This window comes from Natrix helvetica, assembly GCF_964273705.1.
Source record: "Natrix helvetica genome assembly, chromosome: 2".
Taxonomy (NCBI): domain Eukaryota; kingdom Metazoa; phylum Chordata; class Lepidosauria; order Squamata; family Natricidae; genus Natrix; species Natrix helvetica.
Window position 1 is genome coordinate 158060888 of NC_138552.1, and position 21191 is coordinate 158082078.

General features: G+C 40.2%; 1 protein-coding gene across 1 annotated transcript in view; it reads left to right on the forward strand.

Moving 5' to 3' along the window:
• Positions 1–383: 383 nt before the first annotated feature.
• The window catches only part of MYOM2 (myomesin 2), a 94515-nt gene continuing 73707 nt past the window's right edge, over positions 384–21191 (forward strand). The window contains exons 1-5 of the mRNA XM_081942328.1: positions 384–456; positions 9405–9538; positions 11711–11833; positions 17936–18077; positions 18810–18967. Coding sequence (XP_081798454.1) covers positions 9432–9538; positions 11711–11833; positions 17936–18077; positions 18810–18967 — 530 coding nt within the window. The 5' untranslated portion in view covers positions 384–456; positions 9405–9431. The remainder of the gene's footprint in view (positions 457–9404; positions 9539–11710; positions 11834–17935; positions 18078–18809; positions 18968–21191) is intronic.

Here is a 21191-nt window from a genome sequence, read left to right on the forward strand (position 1 = left end):
ACAATTGAGAAATATGTTTGCTGAGATGATGTATGTATGTATGTATGTATGTATGTATGTATGTATGTATGTATATGTGTATACACACACACACACAAACACACACACACACATACATATATACATACATTTAATATATATACCAGGCTGATTGCCAACATTTTCTGTACGTCAACAAAATGCACAGATAGGAAGTTCTCTCCACTCTAACAAAGGCTGTCCCAAAGATGGGAAATGAGGATATCCCCCACTTAACTAAGTCATAGTTTATTGCTTAAAAGACCCATCTCTGGTTTGTGAGAGCTCTTCAATTGGTTCTATATATAGATTAATAGCTACCCATAAATGGGAGGAAAGGGCCAGCAGCTATCCTTTAGACATTATTTTTGTTTTCCCTTGACCAGAGCTGAGCCAGACTGCCTTCCACTCAGCTCTGCAGTCTTGACATCTAATTAAGTAAGTAAGCTTTTCTTTTCTAGAAAATATACATATATTATTATTATATATAATATAATATAATTGTGGTCCAAATGAGGAGACAACACAGGTTGTCTAAGGGGATTTTTTTTTCTGTTTCTTCATTGAGTGACTTTTTTTATTTAAGGGTAGAAATAGAAAAACAACAACAACAACAAAAACATAATGTGTGTGTGTACCTATTGAGGGCTTAATTAAAGCCAATGGGATGTGAGGAGCTTTAGAGCTGCTACCCAAGAGTCCATCAGGAATTTAACAGGCAAATCCCTGGAGGAGCCTTGAACTCTAGATCTATTAGTGAAGCAAGCAAGCAAGCATGCAAGCAAGGAGAAATTGTTTTTTTTGTATCATGGAAAAGCATGGCATTTATTAAGTGATTCAGCACTGCTTCATTCACCATTCCTTTATTCAATCTACAGACCTTTTAAGGCCAAAGTTAGCAACTGAGTGAAGGCATAATTTTTTTCCCCATTTGAATTCATCTAGGAATCCTTTTCAAGTAACAAGTGAAACTTATTGAAACTCAGCAACAGTTTCCCACAGAAACATCCCGATTCTTCCTCCATCGCATTTGAAGTCTTCTTTTTGAAAAGATGGATTTCTGATTGTTGACGTATTCTAGCGTTCACTCCATGATACAGTTTTGTATTTTCTAAAAAAAAAAAAAAAAAACCACCCCAAAACCTTAATCTCCTGATGGGTGGAAAAATTTGATATATTTTTCTTTTTGCTTCTTAAATGATGCCTGCTGCAGAATAGAATTAGGTGGGAAAAAAGGCAGAGGGGCCAATGAAAACAATGCTCTCCTCGTGAGGAATAGTATAAATGGGGAATGTGTGGCAGTGATTTCCTTTGATTAGCACATCCTTTAGTGTCTAACCCAAAGGATGCAGAATATTCAGAGTGCATTTGGGATCTGCATCTTGAACTGCTCTGGGCTTTAAGCCTATTTTTATACATGGGATTTGATGGGTCGTGTTTTCAGCTGAATCTAAATTATGTTGCCGGGTAGCCTAGTTCCAGGGCTAATTAAAACACATGAGTATGGTTAGAATAATATTGCCTTTTGTCAGCATGTTTAAGTTTAGTGGAAGCGTTCTAAGGGTGTCTATCCATTGGTCATAATTCTTAAATGAAACTCCCGGGATATGATGAAAGGGCAGCTGCATAACTTTTTCCTACAGATGTGATTAAAATAAAGTGCCTCTATCCATGAGTTGGAGGCAACGTTGGGTATACCAGACTTGCATGGTTATTGTGCAGCAGTGACAACTTCATTCCACAATATTCTTTTCCATGAGATAGTAAGCATTTCATCCTCATTAAACGTACCCTGTGGTAAGATGGGCGGCCAATAAATTTAATAAATAAAAATAAATGGCAATTCAGCAAAATGTATCTAATCGTCATCTATTCGTTTATCTGGGCCGGTGTGTTGGGTGGAATAGGTGATCATTTAAACATCAGGAACAATTAAGAATCCATACCTGTGAGCACCAAAATGTGGTAGGGAACCATCCTGCCCCATTCTATGTAGCTGGTAGAGTTAGAAGGAGGGTTTGATTAGGATCCTATTCAGCGGTGGGATTCACTTACCTTCCCTACCGGTTTGCAAATGTGAGCGCATGCCTACTCCGTTCACATGTGCCACATCTGCACATGCACAGGAGGTCGCGCATTATGTCGGGCAGGTAGGCATAGCCTCCTGCAGCCACTGCTAACCATTTGCCTAAACCGGAGAGAACCGGCTGAGTACCACCTCTGATCCTACCGATAAATATTGGGACTGTGACCCACACTATGTTTCCAGGGCTCTTATCAATCCTCTCCCTGGCCATCTTGTGAATCTAAAAAGTTTTATTTATTTATCGGTAAAGGAGAATATTTGTAGCACAGGGTCGAACTGTGGGGTCCTTGGTGCTCTCTGAGCTTGGCTGTTTACTTGCAGAATTTCATTACCCAATTAAGCAACATCGTCACTGCTAGCGAAGGATAATGAAAGCTCTCCAAGAAAACAAACAAGCTCAGGGAGCACCAAGGACTCATTTATTTATCACCTTATTCACTTACCACAAATTTATCATTTTGGAACACCCAAAATCCCACGGAGAGGGATTCTGGGTGGTATACAATAAAACATTAAAAAATAAAAAGAGTATGCAAAAGTTAAAATTTAAAAAGAGGCAAGGATAAGTAAAAATAATGTTAAAATTTGTTTAAAAAGCAAAGAGAGGGCACTCAGGTTATTAACCAGCCCCATGAGGGTGTGCTCCTCTGGGCTCCCCATGTGAGGCCACAGAGGCAGTCATGTTTTCACACTTTTCTGGAAGGCCAGGAGGGTCAAGGGCAAAGGTGGTATTCAGCCAGTTTTGACCAGTTCTGGAGAACCAGTAGCGGAAATTTTGAGTAGTTTGGAGAACCAACAAATAGGCTGGCCCCACCCCCACTGCCTCCCAGCTGATCTTCTTTTGTTGCCCTGAACAGGAGAACGGAGCTGGAAAGCAGGTTAGTGGGGTAGGGAGGAAATGGGGATTTTGCAGAGTCCTTCCCCTGCCACACCCACAAAGCCACACCCACAAAGTCATGCCATGGCCAGCAAGCCACGCCCACAAAAGTGGTAGTAAATTTTTTTGAATCCCACCACTGGTCAGGGGGCTGCCTCACCTCTGGGTGGAGAATATTCCACAAGGCGGGGGCAACGGCTGAGAAGAGTCACTTCCTGGACTCTGCCATTGGAATTCTTTAAATGACGGAGTCCGTAACATACCTTCTCTGCTTGGCTGGTTGGTACAAACCAGTGTAATGTGACAAAGTCGGCTGCGTAGATAACCTGGCCTCATGCTATGTAAAGCTTTAAAGGTCATAATCATCACCTGGACTTGGAAGCAAACTGGCACCCAATGTAGCTTGCACAGCAGAGGTTTTCTTTGGGAGCACAAAATGACCCATGGGATCACATTCTGTACGAGCGGAAGTTTCTGGCTACTTTTCAAGGGTAGCCCCATGTGATGTGCATTGCAAGAGTTCATATTCATGGTAAAGGAACTGAGTTCCCTCTTTGATTCAGTTTTTATGTACTGAAACATGGCAAATCTCTCTCGCTCCCTAGGTAGGCGTGAATGCATAAAATCAATGAATATTTAATCTAATCTCTTTTACCAGAAAACATACTTTATGCATAGTGCATTTTTCGGGTGCATTTATATGTGATCTGATTCTTGCATTTTTACATGCTTTCGAACTACTAGGTTGGCAAAAGCTGGGACATGGCAGGCCTGGGTCACTGCCAGTTCCAGCAACCGAGGCTGCTAAGTTACTACCAGAATTTATAATCCAAGAAGTAACCAATGACTTGTTTAGGCCATCACACTATTAACTTAAATGTTTTTAAATATTAAAAAGAACAGTTTAAAGAAACACCCCAAATGGCCACTAAACAGTTGCACAGGAATTAATTAACACTGTTTTGGTAAGATTCCAAGCCTTGGCATCTGCCCAAGAGAAGCTGTTTTATAAAATGGTCCCATGGATTTCCTGCACTGTGTTCCTCTTTTGAAAGAGGTTTTTGTTCTCAACAGTTTTCACCATTTGTAAGTTTAACAATCATTCTTTTGGTTTTAATTCATTCAAAATATGGACTTCTAAATGCTGCAGGATCTCTGCCTCGATGGCCTCTATTGATAAATATCTGGATTTGATCTATTATAATTTCATATTTTTTCACTGTCATAGCTCTTTAAAAATCAACAACCTAGGACTATGCTTTTTCCTCCCACTTCCTCAGCTTCAGTCAACCAAGTGGATGCAATGCATGATGAGCCTGTATTTTTTTAAAAAAAATATTTCATCAAGATGTGGGCAGATTAAAGTGAAAAATCACTGTGTTTCAACTGTCCCTGAAACTGTGTCACGTTGGCCCTACATAATTGGCCCTTTCAGACATGATCTGAAAGTACCAACTGTCTATCAGCTTTTCCTTGCATTAGGAAGAGTAACTTGCATTTGGCCATGTTTGGTCATAGCTGGTGGGATTCATTGCTTGAAGACACAAAGGTTAGCATCACAGCAGACTTCTGTAGTGAGAATACCAAACATGAATTCTTGGTTTTTATCTACGTTTGCTGAAACCTTCTCTCCCTTGCTAATTGTCAACTTGGACTGTTGCAAGGGAAAATGCCTGCAGGTAACTTGCTGGTGAACATTGTAGAACGTTATACTCTGCATTTTAACATCAACTTCATCTTTGGATTGTGGCATGGCAATTAGAGCGTCCCTTGCAATTAATGCCACTGGATTTAAAGACTTCCATAATACAGGTAGTTTTCAACTTGCGATTGTAATGGAGCCTGTGCATCATGGCCATAGGTTGTGACGGTTGTAAAACAAGTCACCTGTCCCAATTTTATCCCTGCCAAAACAAATGCTCCAGTCATTAAGCCAAGCGATGGTTCACTATGGGCTGTTTTTGCCATCATCCAGAAATAAATGCCAGGTTTTTTTTTAGCAAAAGCATCCTAAACCATGGTCACATGACTGTGGGATGCTGCAAATGACCATAATTACTGGGTTGGTTGTTGAGTGTCCAACATGAGGTCATGTGACCGCAGATAGTGTCTGGCCATCAGAACTTCGAAACCAGGTTGAACGTGCCCGTTGAAAGTTGAACGTACTGAATGGGAGATCCATTCAGTGGTGGGATTCAAATTTTTTTACTACCGGTTCTGTGGGCATGGCTTGGTGGATGTGGCAGGGGAAGGTTACTGCAAAATCCCCATTCCCCCCCAATCAGCTAGGACTCAGAAAGCAGGGAATAGATGGGGGTGGGGCCAATCAGAGGTGTTTTTTTCTGGTTCTCCGAACTACTCAAAATTTCAGCTACCGGTTCTCCAGAACTGGTCAGAACCTGCTGAATGCCACCACTGGGTCCATTGTAACTTTGAACTAAGTGACCAGCTTTAAATCAAGGACTATCTGTATTTGAAATATTTCTAGATATTTTCCTACACTAATACCAACTGCATAACAGAACCCTTTGTTTGCATGACATTTTCTCCAAGACTGTGTTTTTAGATATGATAATTAACATCAATACACCAGGTCCATTCTTCTCCTAGAATAAAAAGTTTAAATGTCTAGGTAGTAATTCCTTATCTTTTTCCAAATTAGGTAAGGGCTGGATAAATATATGTTGTCCTGAAGGCTTGCATAGAGTTTATTTGTCTCTCAAAATTTAGAATGAGTCAGTGGTGTGGACATTCTATTTCATTGTCTCCTTTACTTGGTGGTTTGTAGAAGACTCAGAGAAACATCTGGTCTTCTCTTTTCCTCAGGTGAACCAATAGGAATTGTCGTTCATGATCTCTTACTGCTTGGAAATAAAATTAGCCTTTGTCTCTCATAAAGAGGAAGTCAATTATTATGTTCTATCAAAGGGACTAAGTCTTAATTTTTAGTGGGAACACGATCCAGCTCCAATATCTTTGTAGAAGCTGATCTATGGAAAGCTTCGGCAGCCACCGTAATTTGATCACCTTAAGTGCAGAATGTAATGTATGCCATGCTGCTTGTGGCAGTACAGTCTAACCATTTAGGACAGGAGGTGAAGTAGTTCATCATTCAATGAAACGTACAGGTTGAATCTGGAGAGTGTGATGGCATTTGCAGGTTCTCACTGCTTTGCTGGCAGAATGTAAGCGGAGTCTCATCTCGGTTTCCATATTTTTGGGAGATGTGGGCCACACCAGTCTGCAAATAGAAAAGAGGTGTGGCCTGTGTTTTGATATGCAATGCTGCTTATGTCACCATCCTTGATCTCATCTGCTATCAAAGCTGGAATAGCAGCTCGTGAGGAAGTTCAGAATAATATAGTTGGAAGGGACTTTGGAGGTCTTATAATCCAATTCCCTGCTCAAGCAGGAGACCCTTCTTCAGACAATAAATCCAGAAAAGAGGCACCAACCATGAGTACTACTATTACTTTTAGTACTCAGAGTAACAGAACCTTGCAAGTCTGAAAGTACATTCCCCCTCGCTTACCTAGTTAGAAAACTAGGAAGGGTCCCTTTTAAGGTACTTATTCCATTCCAACCATTATTTCAGGCAGGGGTCCTCAAACTATGGCCTGGGGATTGAATATGGCCTGCTGAAGCCATTAATCTGGCCCGTGAAGGACCACAAGGTTGTCCAACCCACATCACCCCACATACCCACCATTCCCTACCCACCTTCTGGAGGCCCAGGAGCCCGAAAATGGGCCCATTTTTGGCTTCCCCAGCCTCTGGAGGGAGGGAGGGAGGGAGGGAGGGAGGGAGAGAGAGAGAGAGAGAGAGAGAGAGAGAGAGAGAGAGAGAGAGAGAGAGAGAGGCAGCTACATCCCTTCACTAACCAACTTTCCACATCCAGGAGTGTATTGTTTAATAGACTGCTAAATTGGCCATGCACACCCAGTCACATGATCACCTAGCTATAGCCACCCACCCAGTCTGGCCCCCCAACAATCTGAGGGACAGTGAATTGGCGCCCTGTTTAAAAATTTGAGCACCCCTCGTCTAGGCTGTGGCTCTTCCTCTTGTCTCCCAAGGCTGTTCTCATACACCATTACAACAGCCAAGATCTAAGTTGCTCTCTGCTTGAGATAATGGCAAATAGTACTCTTTTTTCTAATTCAAGGTGGCTGGTATTCATAGCTGGTCATGTAAGTGAAGCAGAATAATCCTCAGGTGCCTTTATATCTTTCTGGAAGTAAATCTACAACAGCAGCAAGTTAAATAACAAATATTTTGCTATAGGTTTGAGCCATTCCTTCTGATAAACAGTAGAGCTGCTCTTGTTATCTGGGATTTGGTGATAATACCACATCCTTAATCTTCCCATAGTATACATATATATATACACATACAGTATGAAAGTAGGTATGCAACATTGGATTTGACTCTACAGAAATAGGACTCATGCTAGCAAAGTGAATTCTTCTAATGCTTGGGAATTAGCTTATGTCTAATTCAGTGAATGTCTGTCGTCAACATAAAACAGTAAAGTTGCCTTCCAGATGCTTCCCCATCTTAGACATGATCACATCCAGTCATGCTTGATGCTAATGATGACAATGATGGTGATGAGTTATACAATATTTAAAACAAGCCAAGCAAATATTTTACAAGCATTTCAGAAGACAAGGTCCATCATCTTAATCCAGATTAGATATAAGTAGGAAAGTTTGGCAGCAGAATATGTGAAACGTTTCATTTTTTTTAATACTATGAAGACTTATCTAGATTTATAAAAAAAGATTTTGCTTTATAAAATACTTAATCTGTCCGTGAAACAAATGATAGATTATAGGGAGGTTTTGGAAGAAACAACTTTTAAGGGACCTGCCATATATCAATAGATGAGAATGTTTATAGCCCAGGTTGAACTGTGAGTCCTTGGTTCTCTTTGAGCTTGGTTGTTTTCTTGAAGATGTTTCAGTACCCAAGTAGTGTCAGGATTCCAAATAGCATCCAAAATTAAATCAGAGTCCAAGGCAAAGGATTGCTCAAAGTTCCAATTTATTGAAAGAGCCATGTTGGCACATCTTGGAAAACCCAAATCTGAAAGCTTCCAGGTTTTCCCACCCAGTTGAAAGTTCAAGATTCTGCCCCCACACACTCAAATTCATCACATGGTCCAATCTTCCACTGCCTGGCTGGCAGTTTCCACCCATTCAGTTCCGGCCAGGTGCAGAGACCAAGATGACCTTGATTTTCTAAGAAGAATGTTATTATGGCTATATATCACCCAACTCCGTACAATCCCCCCTCCCATTTTCCCAGAATAGAAAATAGACAGTAGAAAGTGTGACAGGCCTGAAGTCCAAAAGAAAAGATGGCTTGCAGGCATGACACATAGGAACTTCATCAGTGATGAGGATGATAATTTTCACTGATGATATTATCTAGTTCGGTAATGAAAAGTCTACAAAAAACAACCAAGCTCAGAAAGCACCAAGAACCCCACAAATCAACCATGTTTTTCTAGACATTGGTTGTGGACCCCATCTAGCCAATGTACCTAATTCCTGCATCCAGTAGGAGAAAGAATTGTAGATGCACTTTAGATATAGGACCTCTTGGTAGAATAAAGCAAAACAGTATTTATTGAAGGGCTGTGTATTGGCACACTTGAAAAACCTTTTGAAGGTTCAGAAACTTGTGGATATAAGTAAAGGGATGAAAGGAATCTTAGCTATCCCATCAAATACATTAAAAAAACACAGTAAAATAAAAATGACAAAATGATGTTGATGATACATCTTTTCATTTTTACAGTGATTACAGAAAGATATGTCGGTTATTGTTTGGTGACCATAACTAAGTGAGGAATTCTTTAAGTGAACTATATAACATGTAGATGCCATGTTTTGCAGGGAAAGTGATTGAGTGACAGTTATACAGCAAACCACACTATTTCGAAAATTGTAAGGAATAAATCTTGTGCAACTGTGAATAATGATTTCAGTTCTATAATCTTGGAAAAGATTATATCGCTCCTACATGGAAATTAATTGTGGACAAAAGTACAAAACTTGTAAAGAGGGATTTTTGACTGTGGATATCAATTCCTAGGCCAAATTTTGGGGACGGTAAATATTATATGATTAAATGGTGAAATGAAGTAGATTGGACCTAAGACATCACTATTATGCTATGTCAGTTGAAGATCAGCTTGACTGATGGATTTATAAGCATTCTGAGGATTGAAATGCACATTTCCTAAAAAGTGAAATGAAACATTTAATCTAATATATTTTGATGGCATATTTTAATTGCTGCAGCCACTGGCATTCAACAATGAATGTTTTTACATAGTGCATTTCAGTTTGAAGGATGTGATGAAGTGGCCAGAAAGCTCTGATCAAATTGAAATGTAATGTTTTTAATTTACAGGAATAGTGAACAGTGGCAGATTCCATCATGTCGTCTAAGAGAGTACCATTCTACCAGAAATCGCACAAGCATTTTGATCTGTCTTATCGCAACCGTGATACTAGATACATGCTCCAGGAATATTCAGCAAGGAGGTAAGGAGCATCACTGTTGTTCCCATATGAAAGTAATTCACATCTGCATACCTTTTGATTTATAAAACTAATCAAAGTGAATAATGACAAGAGCTATGGTATTATTACATTCTACAATCAGTTTCTTGTTCCGATGTCTTTCATGGGAGCATTGAAATTGACTTCCCAAAGATATAACCGGATGCAACTGACAATTGTGAGCTAACTTAGTCTTGGAAGGTTCCAATCAATTTATTTACTTCCCATATGTGTAAGGTTTAACCGTAACCCACTTTCTCTTCTGACTCTGAGTGCATACAATCTTGAAAGCAAGTTAATAAGAACAGTAAAAGCAAATGTGACACATTCAGAAACAGTAATACCAACACTGTCTCAATTCACAACATTCTCACCAAGGACCCACCACCAACTTAACCTTAACTCTAACCCTAACTCTGGGGGAGTAGCCAGGTTTTAAGAATGAAGGTCCAGGGTAGGGTCCATGCATTTACCCAACAATTCATAGTATTGTCAGGTTTACATTTGTGCCCAAAAAATAATAATAGAATCATAGAGATAGAAAGACATAGTCCACTACAACATCTCTGAGAAATAACTATCAATTCTGTAGTTAAAGATTTCTCCCGAGAAGAATGCACTACTTCAGGTAGCAGCCTGTTCTACATTTTGCCTTATGATGGAAGGATGACATTAGGAGATGTATGTGCTAGTATTGGGGCCTAAAAATTTCAGGGTGATGAAGTGCTGTCATAAGAACAATACAACATTTTTTTTTAAAAAAAGGTTTTTTTTTTAAAAAAGCATATTTTGAAAAGGATTTGCCCCTATTTGCAGTCTGACTATCATTTTGAAAGGGATTATCAGCTTCGTCCTTCTACTATAACAAGGAATTATTTTAGCAAATTGAATAGAGAAAACGAAACTTGTGTTTTCTTTTGTAGAACACAAACTTTACCATTTTCACCATAGAGACGTTAAACTTATTGTTTTTAGTATAGCGAAGTTATTGATACATTATTCTGAATGTTCATGGATTTTCCTATTACAGTGATACCTCAATATTTATCATTAATTGGTTCTGGCAGGTGTGATGATGTTGAGTGCCAAAAATGTTGAGTGCCAAATATTTTTCCCCCCCATAAGATATAATGTAGTGAGTCACAAGTAGAGGTGTATCCTCACTATATACCCTTGACTGCATGTGGGAATTACTGAGCCTGAAAGATTCCTTATATTCAGAAAATCTGAGACATATGGAATAAGTCTTCTGGGGGATATGAACTCCAACAAAAGAAAGAAATATGCTCTGCCAGTTTCAACCTTCACAAGTTACTCTGCTTTAGGTGGCAGTTCAAGAGACCCCAGGGTTTCAGCTGATTTGCCCCTCTTGGCCAAACCTCCATGCAAGCACCACTTGGGCTATTGCAAATTCCAAGATGGAGAATGTTATTCCAGATCCAGAATTATGCCTTGAAGAAAGCTCATGGGAGATACGTGAATTATTCTCTCTGGGAATGATTTGCTTGAAAAGAGGAACAAGTTGGATTATCATTTCAATCAAAACGAAACCTGGATTTGGGAAAGTGTTGTTTCAGATTCCTACAACTTTCTTTATAGATTTTGAATATTAGTGTTTCTGACCTCCTCCCTCTTCCTCTTCCATATCAAAGCTCAAATTTATTATTTGAAATAATTTCAGTACCAATTTGATTGTTGTGGAGTAGGTCAAAGACTACACTCCCCAAAATAGTAGCTGGTGCTAGGGCCAAACTAAAATGCAATTTACTTTAAAATTTAATTAAAACTAATACGATTGAAGTTGTGCAATTATTATTCTCTTTTTATCAGAGTAAACTTGGTAACAATTTTGCAGACATGTAAGAATTATATCTAAGACCTTTGAAGGATGCAAGATTTCAGTTTCTACCTTTCTGCTCTATGTGATCTAGAACCTATCCATGTCCTAGATTAGGATCAGACTAAAACATTTTATTAGATTATCTTCTCCTGCTTAAAAGATGTGAAATGTAAGAATAGGTGATATATACAAATTTGTCAACCATCAGTTTTTTCTTTGCCTGAAAAGTTATAGAAAGCTTATACTTGTTCAGCGCTTTGCTACCATTGTTATTATGATTACTGCTACTGGAAGTATCATTCTGTATTTTGAAGGGCTGCTTCTAGACAGGCCTACCAAACATCATCATCATCCAGCCTAGGCAGAACAACATGCGTACTTTGCGCCCGAAAAGTCCATACGACGTCGGAAGAGGCCTCGCAGGAATACCAGGAAAGGTAAAACTTTCTTCAGCTACAACCATAAAGATATCCAGGGTCAAACATTTGTCTGCTGATTGGTTAAGCAACTTTAGGGAACCAGTATGTGATTGAACTGCTTAGTTCTAGCAAGGGTGGGTGAAAAAGAGGAAGAGTTGGTCCATATGAAGTAGAAAGCCAGAGGGGAGGAACTGGGAAGGACATCTGGAAAAAGAAACAAGACGGATCTTTATTGTCAAGAGTTGCTGAAAAAGCAAAGGTCACGTTTACATGTTGAGTTGGAATACTCAACTGGATCTTGGACAGCTTTTTTTAAAAAAAAAATTCTTGTAACATTCATGGGGAGTGATGCTTATCTCTATAGCTTTTTAAAAAATTTCTTCGAACATTCATGGGGAGTGATGCTTATCTCTATAGCTTCATAGACATGGAGTCTGCTGGCTGAGGAATTCTGGAAGTTGAAGTCCACAAGTCTTAAAGTTGCCAAGGTTGGAGAGCCCTAGCTTAGAACATTGTTATAAAAACTGGCTAGGGCCCTCTTGCTCTTGCTCTTGCTCCTAAAGGCCTTCAGAAAAGAAAGAAAATTAATTATCTTGATAATTTTCAAATCCTCAAAGCTCTGGTGGATTGGCTGGCGAGAGATGTCAACACACGTACATATGCAGCATAGCAAGTTCTTCATTAATTTATTAGATCGAGAATACCAAAGCATTGGGTGTCTCCTAAATCTCATACTTGATACGTTCCCATGCTAGAAATAGATTTTAAAATTGGGTTAAATGCAAGTCAGTTTTTCGGTTTAAAACAAACATGCAAGGTTTTAGCTAAACACTGAAAGGTTGAACAACTTACCTTGAGTATACCATGTTTCCCTGAAAATAAGATAGGGTCTTATTTTCTTTTGACACCCCCTCCCCAAATAAGAGCTTGGCCTTATTTTCGGGGAGGTCTTATTATTTATGAGGTGCAGGAAGCTGTGAGGGTGGTCACCTCATGGCTGCTGCTGTGTTGTGCATCACTGGGCCTGCCGCTCTTTTTGTGGAGGCCATTAGCGTGACAGAAGGGGCCCGGTGGCTAGGGTTGTGAAAGCGGCTGTTAGGTAAGGGCATGTGGGGTTCATGGGGCATGTTCCCCTCCCTTTCCCCCCTCCAGCCTCACCTCCTCACCTTGTGTTGTTTCTGTGGCAAGCAACCAGAGGAAATGGTGGGGACTGGCTGCGCATGCGTTTAAATATTTTTTGGGGGAGGGCTTATTTTAGCGCATGCACTCAGAAGCTCAATTGGGCTTATTATCCGGGGAGGTCTTATTTTCAGGGAAACAGAGTAGTTGTCTCTTAATCATTGGGGAGGCTTAAGGTGATCTCTCAGTTGAAGCAAGGAGATGTCCTCCGGCCAACTTTATTCCTATTTGTAGTGAATGGCTGTTTGCCCACTGACGTTCTGTAGAGCAAATATATCAGTGACCTGCTCCCACTGTGTTATGAAAAGTAAAGTTATGGCGATCCCTTCATCCCGTTCCTTTGCAGTTCAGTTGAGGATCCTCATGTTTCCTCTTGGCAGTCTTACTTATGCAAGGAAGGTGAATGCTGACCTTGGTTCAAGTGACCAATCTATAGATAGTGATTTGGTCTACTATGAGGAACTGGGTCCAGAATGTACAAAAATCGGCTGGTATTCCACATGAGGCAAAATTGTTTCCATGACAGGGAATGTTTAGTTCTCATACTGCCTCGGTACCACTAGTATTAGAAAAAAGAGAGCTGGCATTCATATTAGGAATACCCCAGAGAAGAAAGTGGTGTGTGTATGTGTGTGTGTATGTGTGTGACTTATCTGACCACCTCACCTCACCTCGCCAAATCATATTAGCACATCTGTCATCAATCTTTTATATTGATAGCCATGACAGTAGGGTAGCATCAGCTCTTCAAATATGCTGCATAACTAACTACGCAGTAGAAAAGGTGACAATGTTGAAGATATTTTCCTCTTCCTGCCCGCCTTTTGCTCATTTAAATTCATATTTCTTTTAGAGATGGTTAGGCACACATGCACACAGGGTATGGCTTAGAAATAAGTTGGATAGGCTGGGCTATTTTTCCAGATATCTGAATCGTGTCTTGCTATTTGAGAAATCTGAAATGGTATTTTTAGTACTGAAAATACCCCTCCAGTGCTTGAAGCAATTCCAAGTTATTTATGTAGGTGTCTAAATGTTCTTCTTATCGGTTTCATTTCTTTAGAGATGGAACAAGGTCCCCTCCCTCCCTCCCTCCCTCTCCCTCCCTCCCTCCCTCCCTTCCTTCCTTCCTTCCTTCCTTCCTTCATTCCTCACTCTTTCTTTTTCTTCTCTCCCTCTTCTTCCTCCCATAGTCAGTGATGTCATGATGCAGGTAGTGACATCATGACATTATTGGAGTAATCAGCTTTGAAAGGATGTTAGAAAACTTCAGGGGTAAAATAGATGTACCCCTCTTCTCCCCTTAAATATATTTAACCCCTACCCCAAACAGGCTCCCAGAATCACCAAAGAGATGCTGGACCTGTATTTTATTCCATTGGAAAGAAGCTTATTGTAGACATTGATGTTATCCCAATCCATTTAGTCCTACCTAAAGTTGCCCTAGTCTATTGTATTTATCTGTATATTTGTTGTTAAGTAAAGCAGAGGAAGGCTGCACATAGGTTTTTTGGTGTCAAGAAAGATGGTAGTGTGGGAGATAGGAGGAGTTGTTGCCTGAAAGCTGTTTTGTGTAAACCACTCCTTAAAGACAATATAAAGCATCTTTGTTTAAACTAGGGACTTTTTAATGAATTCCTTCCCTGTGATGGTGGATTCTCCACCAAAGAATGTCAAAATGGTCTGATGTTAGTTAGAGCTTTAGATTAAATCTGGACAATACTATGTCCACCAGATGGATTCGTAACTGGCTGACCAACTGCGCTCAATGTGTAGTCCTCAATGGAACTGCATCTATATGGAGGGAAGTATGCAGTGGAGTACCCCAAGGCTTTGTTTTGGGGTACTCCAGTACCCAATACTGTTCAACATCTTCATCAATGATTTGGATGAGGGAATAAATGGGGAACTCATCAAATTTGCAGATGACACCAAGCTGGCAGGAATAGCCAACACTCCAGAAGATAGGCTTAAGATACAGAAGGATCTTGACAAACTTAAACATTGGGCACTATCTAATAAAATGCAATGCAATGGTGAAAAGAGTAAGGTTCTACAATTAGGCAAGAAAAACGAAATGCACAGGTACACTATAGGTGGTACCTTGCTCAATAGTAGTAACTGTGAGAGGGATCTTGGAGTCCTAGTGGACAACCATTTAAATATAATACAATAATACAATAATACAATAGTAGAGTTGGAAGGGACCTTGGAGGTCTTCTAGTCCAACCCCCTGCCTAGGCAGGAAACCCTATACCGTTTCAGACAAATAGCTATCCAACATCTTCTTAAAGACTTCCAGTGTTGGGGCATTCACAACTTCTGGAGGCAAGCTGTTCCACTGATTAATTGTTCTCACTGTCAGGAAATTTCTCCTCAGTTCTAAGTTGCTTCTCTCCTTGATTAGTTTCCACCCATTGCTTCTTGTTCTACCCTCAGGTGCTTTGGAGAATAGTTTGACTCCCTCTTCTTTGTGGCAACCTCTGAGATATTGGAACAATGCTATCATGTCTCCCCTAGTCCTTCTTTCTCTTAAGCTAAACATACCCAGTTCCTGCAACCGTTCTTCATATGTTTTAGTCTCCAGTCCCCTAATCATCTTTGTTGCTCTTCTCTGCACTCTTTCTAGAGTCTCCACATCTTTTTTACATCGTGGCGACCAGAACTGAATGCAGTATTCCAAGTGTGGCCTTACCAAGGCATTATAAAGTGGTATTAACACTTCACGTGATCTTGATTCTATCCCTCTGTTGATGCAGCCTAGAACTGTGTTGGCTTTTTTGGCAGCTGCTGCACACTGCTGGCTCATATTTAAATGGTTGTCCACTAGGACTCCAAGATCCCTTTCACAGTTACTACTACTGAGCAAGGTATCACCTATACTGTACCTGTGCATTCTGTTTTTGTTGCCTAAATGTAGAACCTTACTCTTTTCACCATTGAATTTCATTTTATTAGATAGTGCCCAATGTTCAAGTTTGTCAAGATCCTTCTGTATTTTAAGCCTGTCTTCTGGAGTGTTGGCTATTCCTGCCAGCTTGGTATCATCTGCAAATTTGATGAGTTCCCCATTTATTCCCTCATCCAAATCATTGATGAAGATGTTGAAGAGTACTGGGCCTAAAACAGAGCCTTGGGGTACTCCACTGCATACTTCCCTCCATGTAGATGCAGTTCCATTGAGAACTACACGTTGAGTGCGGTTGGTCAGCCAGTTACGAATCCATCTGGTGGTGATGCTGTCTAACCCACATTCTTCTACTTTATCTAGTAGTAGGTTATGGTCTACCTTATCAAAAGCCTTACTGAAGTCCAAGTAAACTATATCGACGGCATTCCTCTGGTCCACTAATTTTGTCACATTATCAAAGAATGCAATAAGATTAGTCTGGCATGATCTGTTTTTGACAAATCCATGTTGGCTTTTGGCTATTACTTTGTTTGCTTCTAGGTGTTCGCAAATTCGTTGCTTGATTATTTTTTCCAGAATCTTTCCTGGTATTGAGGTTAGGCTGATAGGTCTGTAGTTTCCTGGGTCTAATTTTTTCCCTTTTTTGAAGATGGGAACCACATCAGCTCTTTTCCAGTCCTCTGGTAGTTCCCCGGTGTTCCAGGATCTCTGAAAGATATAATTCAGTGGTTCTGAGATCTCGTCTGCTAGTTCCTTCAGAACTCTGGGGTGTAATCCATCCGGTCCTGGTGATTTGAACTCGTCTAGGGTAGACAGGTGCTCACTTACCATTTTCTTCCCTATTTCAATTTGAGCCAGCAGCATGCAGCAACTGCCAAAAAAGCCAACACAGTTCTAGGCTGCATCAACAGAGGGATAGAATCAAGATCACGTGAAGTGTTAATACCACTTTATAATGCCTTGGTAAGGTCACACTTGGAATACTGCTTTCAGTTTTGGTCGCCACGATGTAGAAAAGATGTGGAGACTCTAGAAAGAGTGCAGAGAAGAGCAACAAAGATGATTAGGGGACTGGAGACTAAAACATATGAAGAACGGTTGCAGGAACTGGGTATGTCTAGTTTAATGAAAAGAAGGACTAGGGGAGACATGATAGCAGTGTTCCAATATCTCAGGGGTTGCCACACAGAAGAGGGAGTCAAACTATTCTTCAAGACACCTGAGGGTAGAACAAGAAGCAATGGGTGGAGACTAATCAAGGAGAGAAGCAACTTAGAACTGAGGAGAAATTTCCTGACAGTTAGAACAATTAATCAGTGGAACAACTTGCCTCCAGAAGTTGTGAATGCCCCAACACTGGAAGTCTTTAAGAAGATGTTGGATAGCCATTTGTCTGAAACGGTATAGGGTTTCCTGCCTAGGCAGGGGGTTGGACTAGAAGACCTCCAAGGTCCCTTCCAACTCTGCTATTGTATTGTATTGTATTATTGTACGTCCTCATTGGATGTTTCATTGTTTGCTGTATGATCTTGATCACAGTATTACCACCCACAAGGGATTTTTGTGAGGATAAAATGGGATGTACATAGATGCATCTTAGAGGAAAGGTGCAACTTACCTGTAATTAAAGAGAGCTTGCAAAGTTCTCAGCCACTTCTATAGAGTTGATTTATTTATTAGATTTTGATCCCGTCTTTATTATTTTTGTAAATAACTCAAGAGGGTAAACTTACTTGATACTCCTTCTCTTCCTATTTCCCCCACAACAACAACCCTATGAAGTGGGTTGGGCTGAAAGAGAGAGAGTGACTGGCCCAAAGTCCCCCAGCCGGCTTTCATGGCTAAGGCGGGACTAGAACTCCCAGTCCCCTGGTTTCTAGGCCAGCGCTTTCACCACTATACCAGAATGCAGTTTTTCCAACTTAATACTTTCAAAGGGATAACTTTCATAACTTTCCTTAACCTGCTGCAGTATTTTGGTAACTTCGATACTAGGTGAAACCTAATTAGTTTTCCCTCTGATGTTGCAGGAGTCAGGAGCAAAAGTCTCTGCACTGGAGTGAACAGAGGAGGATCCGATATGTCAAGAGTTTGATTGCTTTAGAGGAAGAGCTTCGCATAGCCCGTCTCCTTGCTAGAGAACAATTGGATAAAGTTGCCATACAGAGGATGGTATCTTATTTTCATTTCCTTTCAATTAGTAGAAAATAATCTCCATCCATTACCTGTTTTCCTATCAGAACAGGCTGAACACCGGGGTTCATAACTCACATTAAACCGTTATTTATTTGAACCATGATTTGTTGAATAAGTCAAAAGGGCTGGATTGCCATGTTATACTGTGTTCCAGGGTCTCCCAACTTGGCTACTTTGAGTCTTGTGGACTTCAACTCCCAGAATTCCCCAGCATGCCTGGCTGGCTGGGGAATTCTGGGAGTAGAAGTCCATGACTCTTAAAGTTGCTAAGTTGGGAGAACCCTGCTGTATTCCATAATTTATAAAACATCATTGCTAGCATAACATCAAGGCAAAACGAAACAAGCCAACCTCTTTATGACAACAGTTGAAGTTGGCCTGAAGTCACACCTGCCATTCACAACTCTGGTTAACTGACACCATTGCTTGATTCTTTCTGGAGAATATTCCTTTCCAGGGTCTGTGGAATTTGGAGGTTTTAAATGCGTTTATTAACATTCTAACTATTTATTTAGCAATGGTTTGAATTAAATAAACTAATTTCGGTTAATAAATAACACATCTTACTTGAGTCATGTCCTTGGGGATTATTAAAAAAAAACATGAACGTGTGGGCTATAGATTTTTCAATTTTTTTAAAAAATGCTACAAGATTGTAACTTAGCTTAATGCATGAACTCAAGTGTTTTCCTCACAATTACTTTACAGGTAGAGGAAAAAATGGCCTTGGAAAGGTATGCGGTTGAAGAAAACATCTGCCGAGCACCGGAATTTTTAGTGCGGCTGAGATCTCATACTGTGTGGGAAAAGATGTCCGTCAGGCTTTATTGTACGGTCCAAGGATTTCCCACCCCTGTTGTACAATGGTAAGCCTTTGACTCTTTCCAGGAATCTCAAGATGGTGCTAAGTGTTATTCATGTAATAACCCAGCTATTAAATGTCACTTTTATATTGGCTATGTTTAAGAACCTTTTATAATCCTCAAAGGCATTCTGGATGGATGCCGTTGCTTTGACATGAATGACAGAGAAGCTTCCGACTTTATCCTTGAAGGCATCGATTGGAGACTTCAGAGCTTGAAATGGGTTGCACTCTGAGATGTTCATTGAGAAAAGTTCAGGGGGGCAGAGTGCTAGATGTCCTTCTAGACAAAGCTGAATAACTCTTCAATCAGCCGTTAAGTCCCAAAGTGATTTTAATAGCATTTCTTCATTAGGATATGAAAATATAAAAGCTTGAAACTCAACAGAGAAAATGATATTCAACTGAAACTATGGGCATATACAGCAAGAATCATACTGTAAATCTAATCTCGGGGTACCTCAAATCTAATCTCAGAGGACCTCTGTGTGTAACCTTTGCATAGCTCCCAATGAAATCCCACAATGTCATCCATATTTGGCAGCTGATGTAATTTACTTCTAGCTCAGGTGAAACTAATGGAAAGCTAGTTTAGATTTTGAAACACTGCTCTGGGAAGTTATAATTGAGCTACTTCCCAATTTATGGAAATGTTAGCTTCATCCCACCTCAGGTGTCTGGGACACAGCTTTCCTAGCAGGTCTTCAAGAGAGAAGTTAACTTAATGGCTTTTCAGAGTGCCACCTTCCCTTGTGGAGATGTATGTGTGTGTGTGTGTGTGTGTGTGTGTGTGTGTAAGTATGTATGTATGTATGTATGTATATATGTATGTGTGTGTATATATATGTATGTAAATATGTATGTAAACCCCAAAGACAAAATCCAGCTAGAAAACCAAGGAGTCTACAAAATACCATGCAAAATCTGCCCAGCAATATACATAGGACAAACAAACAGGAGAATAAATGCACGCATCACAGAACACAAAAACGCAGTAAGAAAAAAAGAAAAAACTTCTTCCCTTTTCCAGCACCTTAAAGCTACAGGACATGAAATCAACTTTGAAGGAGCCAGGTTAATCTCCAAAACAGAACACCTCCACAAGAGAATAATCATGGAAGCCATCGAAATAGAGAAACACCCCCACAGCATGAACAAACGTGATGATACCTCCCGCCTACCAAACATCTGGAAACCAGCCCTAGCCAACAAACGAACACCACCCACCACCCAAGCCGTTATAATACAAAACAACAATGCACATACAGCCTGCACCAATCAGCACCAATCTACCAATCATGATACAACCACACAACCAATCATTCCACTTACTGAAACAAAGCCAGCACCCCATCCCCTCCCACCAAGACTTACAGAAAGACGGCAGCTCCGATCACATTTTAAGCCCACAGCTTGAAGATGGCAGGTGAGATCCTGCCGAAACGTTGCAAAGACAATCTCAACCTTACACGGGAAAAGACCCGAATACAACAAAAGTGTCCCTTTATTTATTATCAGTACAAATACAACACACACACACACACACACACACACACACACACACACACACACATATATATATATATATATACATACATACATACATACATACATACATACATACACACACACACACACACACACACACACACACATATATATATATATAGCATTTGTGCTGATAAATAAATAAATAAACAAATAAAGACTAGTATAGATCTATTTCAAGCTATTTAGCTCTCATCAGCTAGCCATACCCTTACTAGGATTCGAACCTGGGCTGTTTTTACATGTTATGCAGTTGTATTAGCCTCTAAGCCACAAGTTCTCCTCCCTTATCAGCTGAACCAAGGGACCTAACATGTAAAAACAGCCCAGGTTTGAATCCCAGTAAGAGTATGGCTAGCTGATGAGAGTTTGAAATAGATCTATACTAGTCTCCCTTTATTTATTTATCAGCACAAATGCAACACAAAAATGGTTTTCTGCCTGAAAGGCTCCTAGGGTGGAAATGAAAGGCAAAAGGGAAGCAGGATGCTCCCTCCCATATTTGGGCATACCAGGTGCTTTGACATAACACTTAATATATACTTATCCCAGCTTTTGCTAACCTAGAAGTTCGAAAGCACATTAAAAAATGTAAGTAGAAAAATAGGGACCACCTTTTTCTGGAAAGGTAACAGCTCTCTGTGCGCCTTCAGCACGGGGACGTCTTTGGACAGCATTGG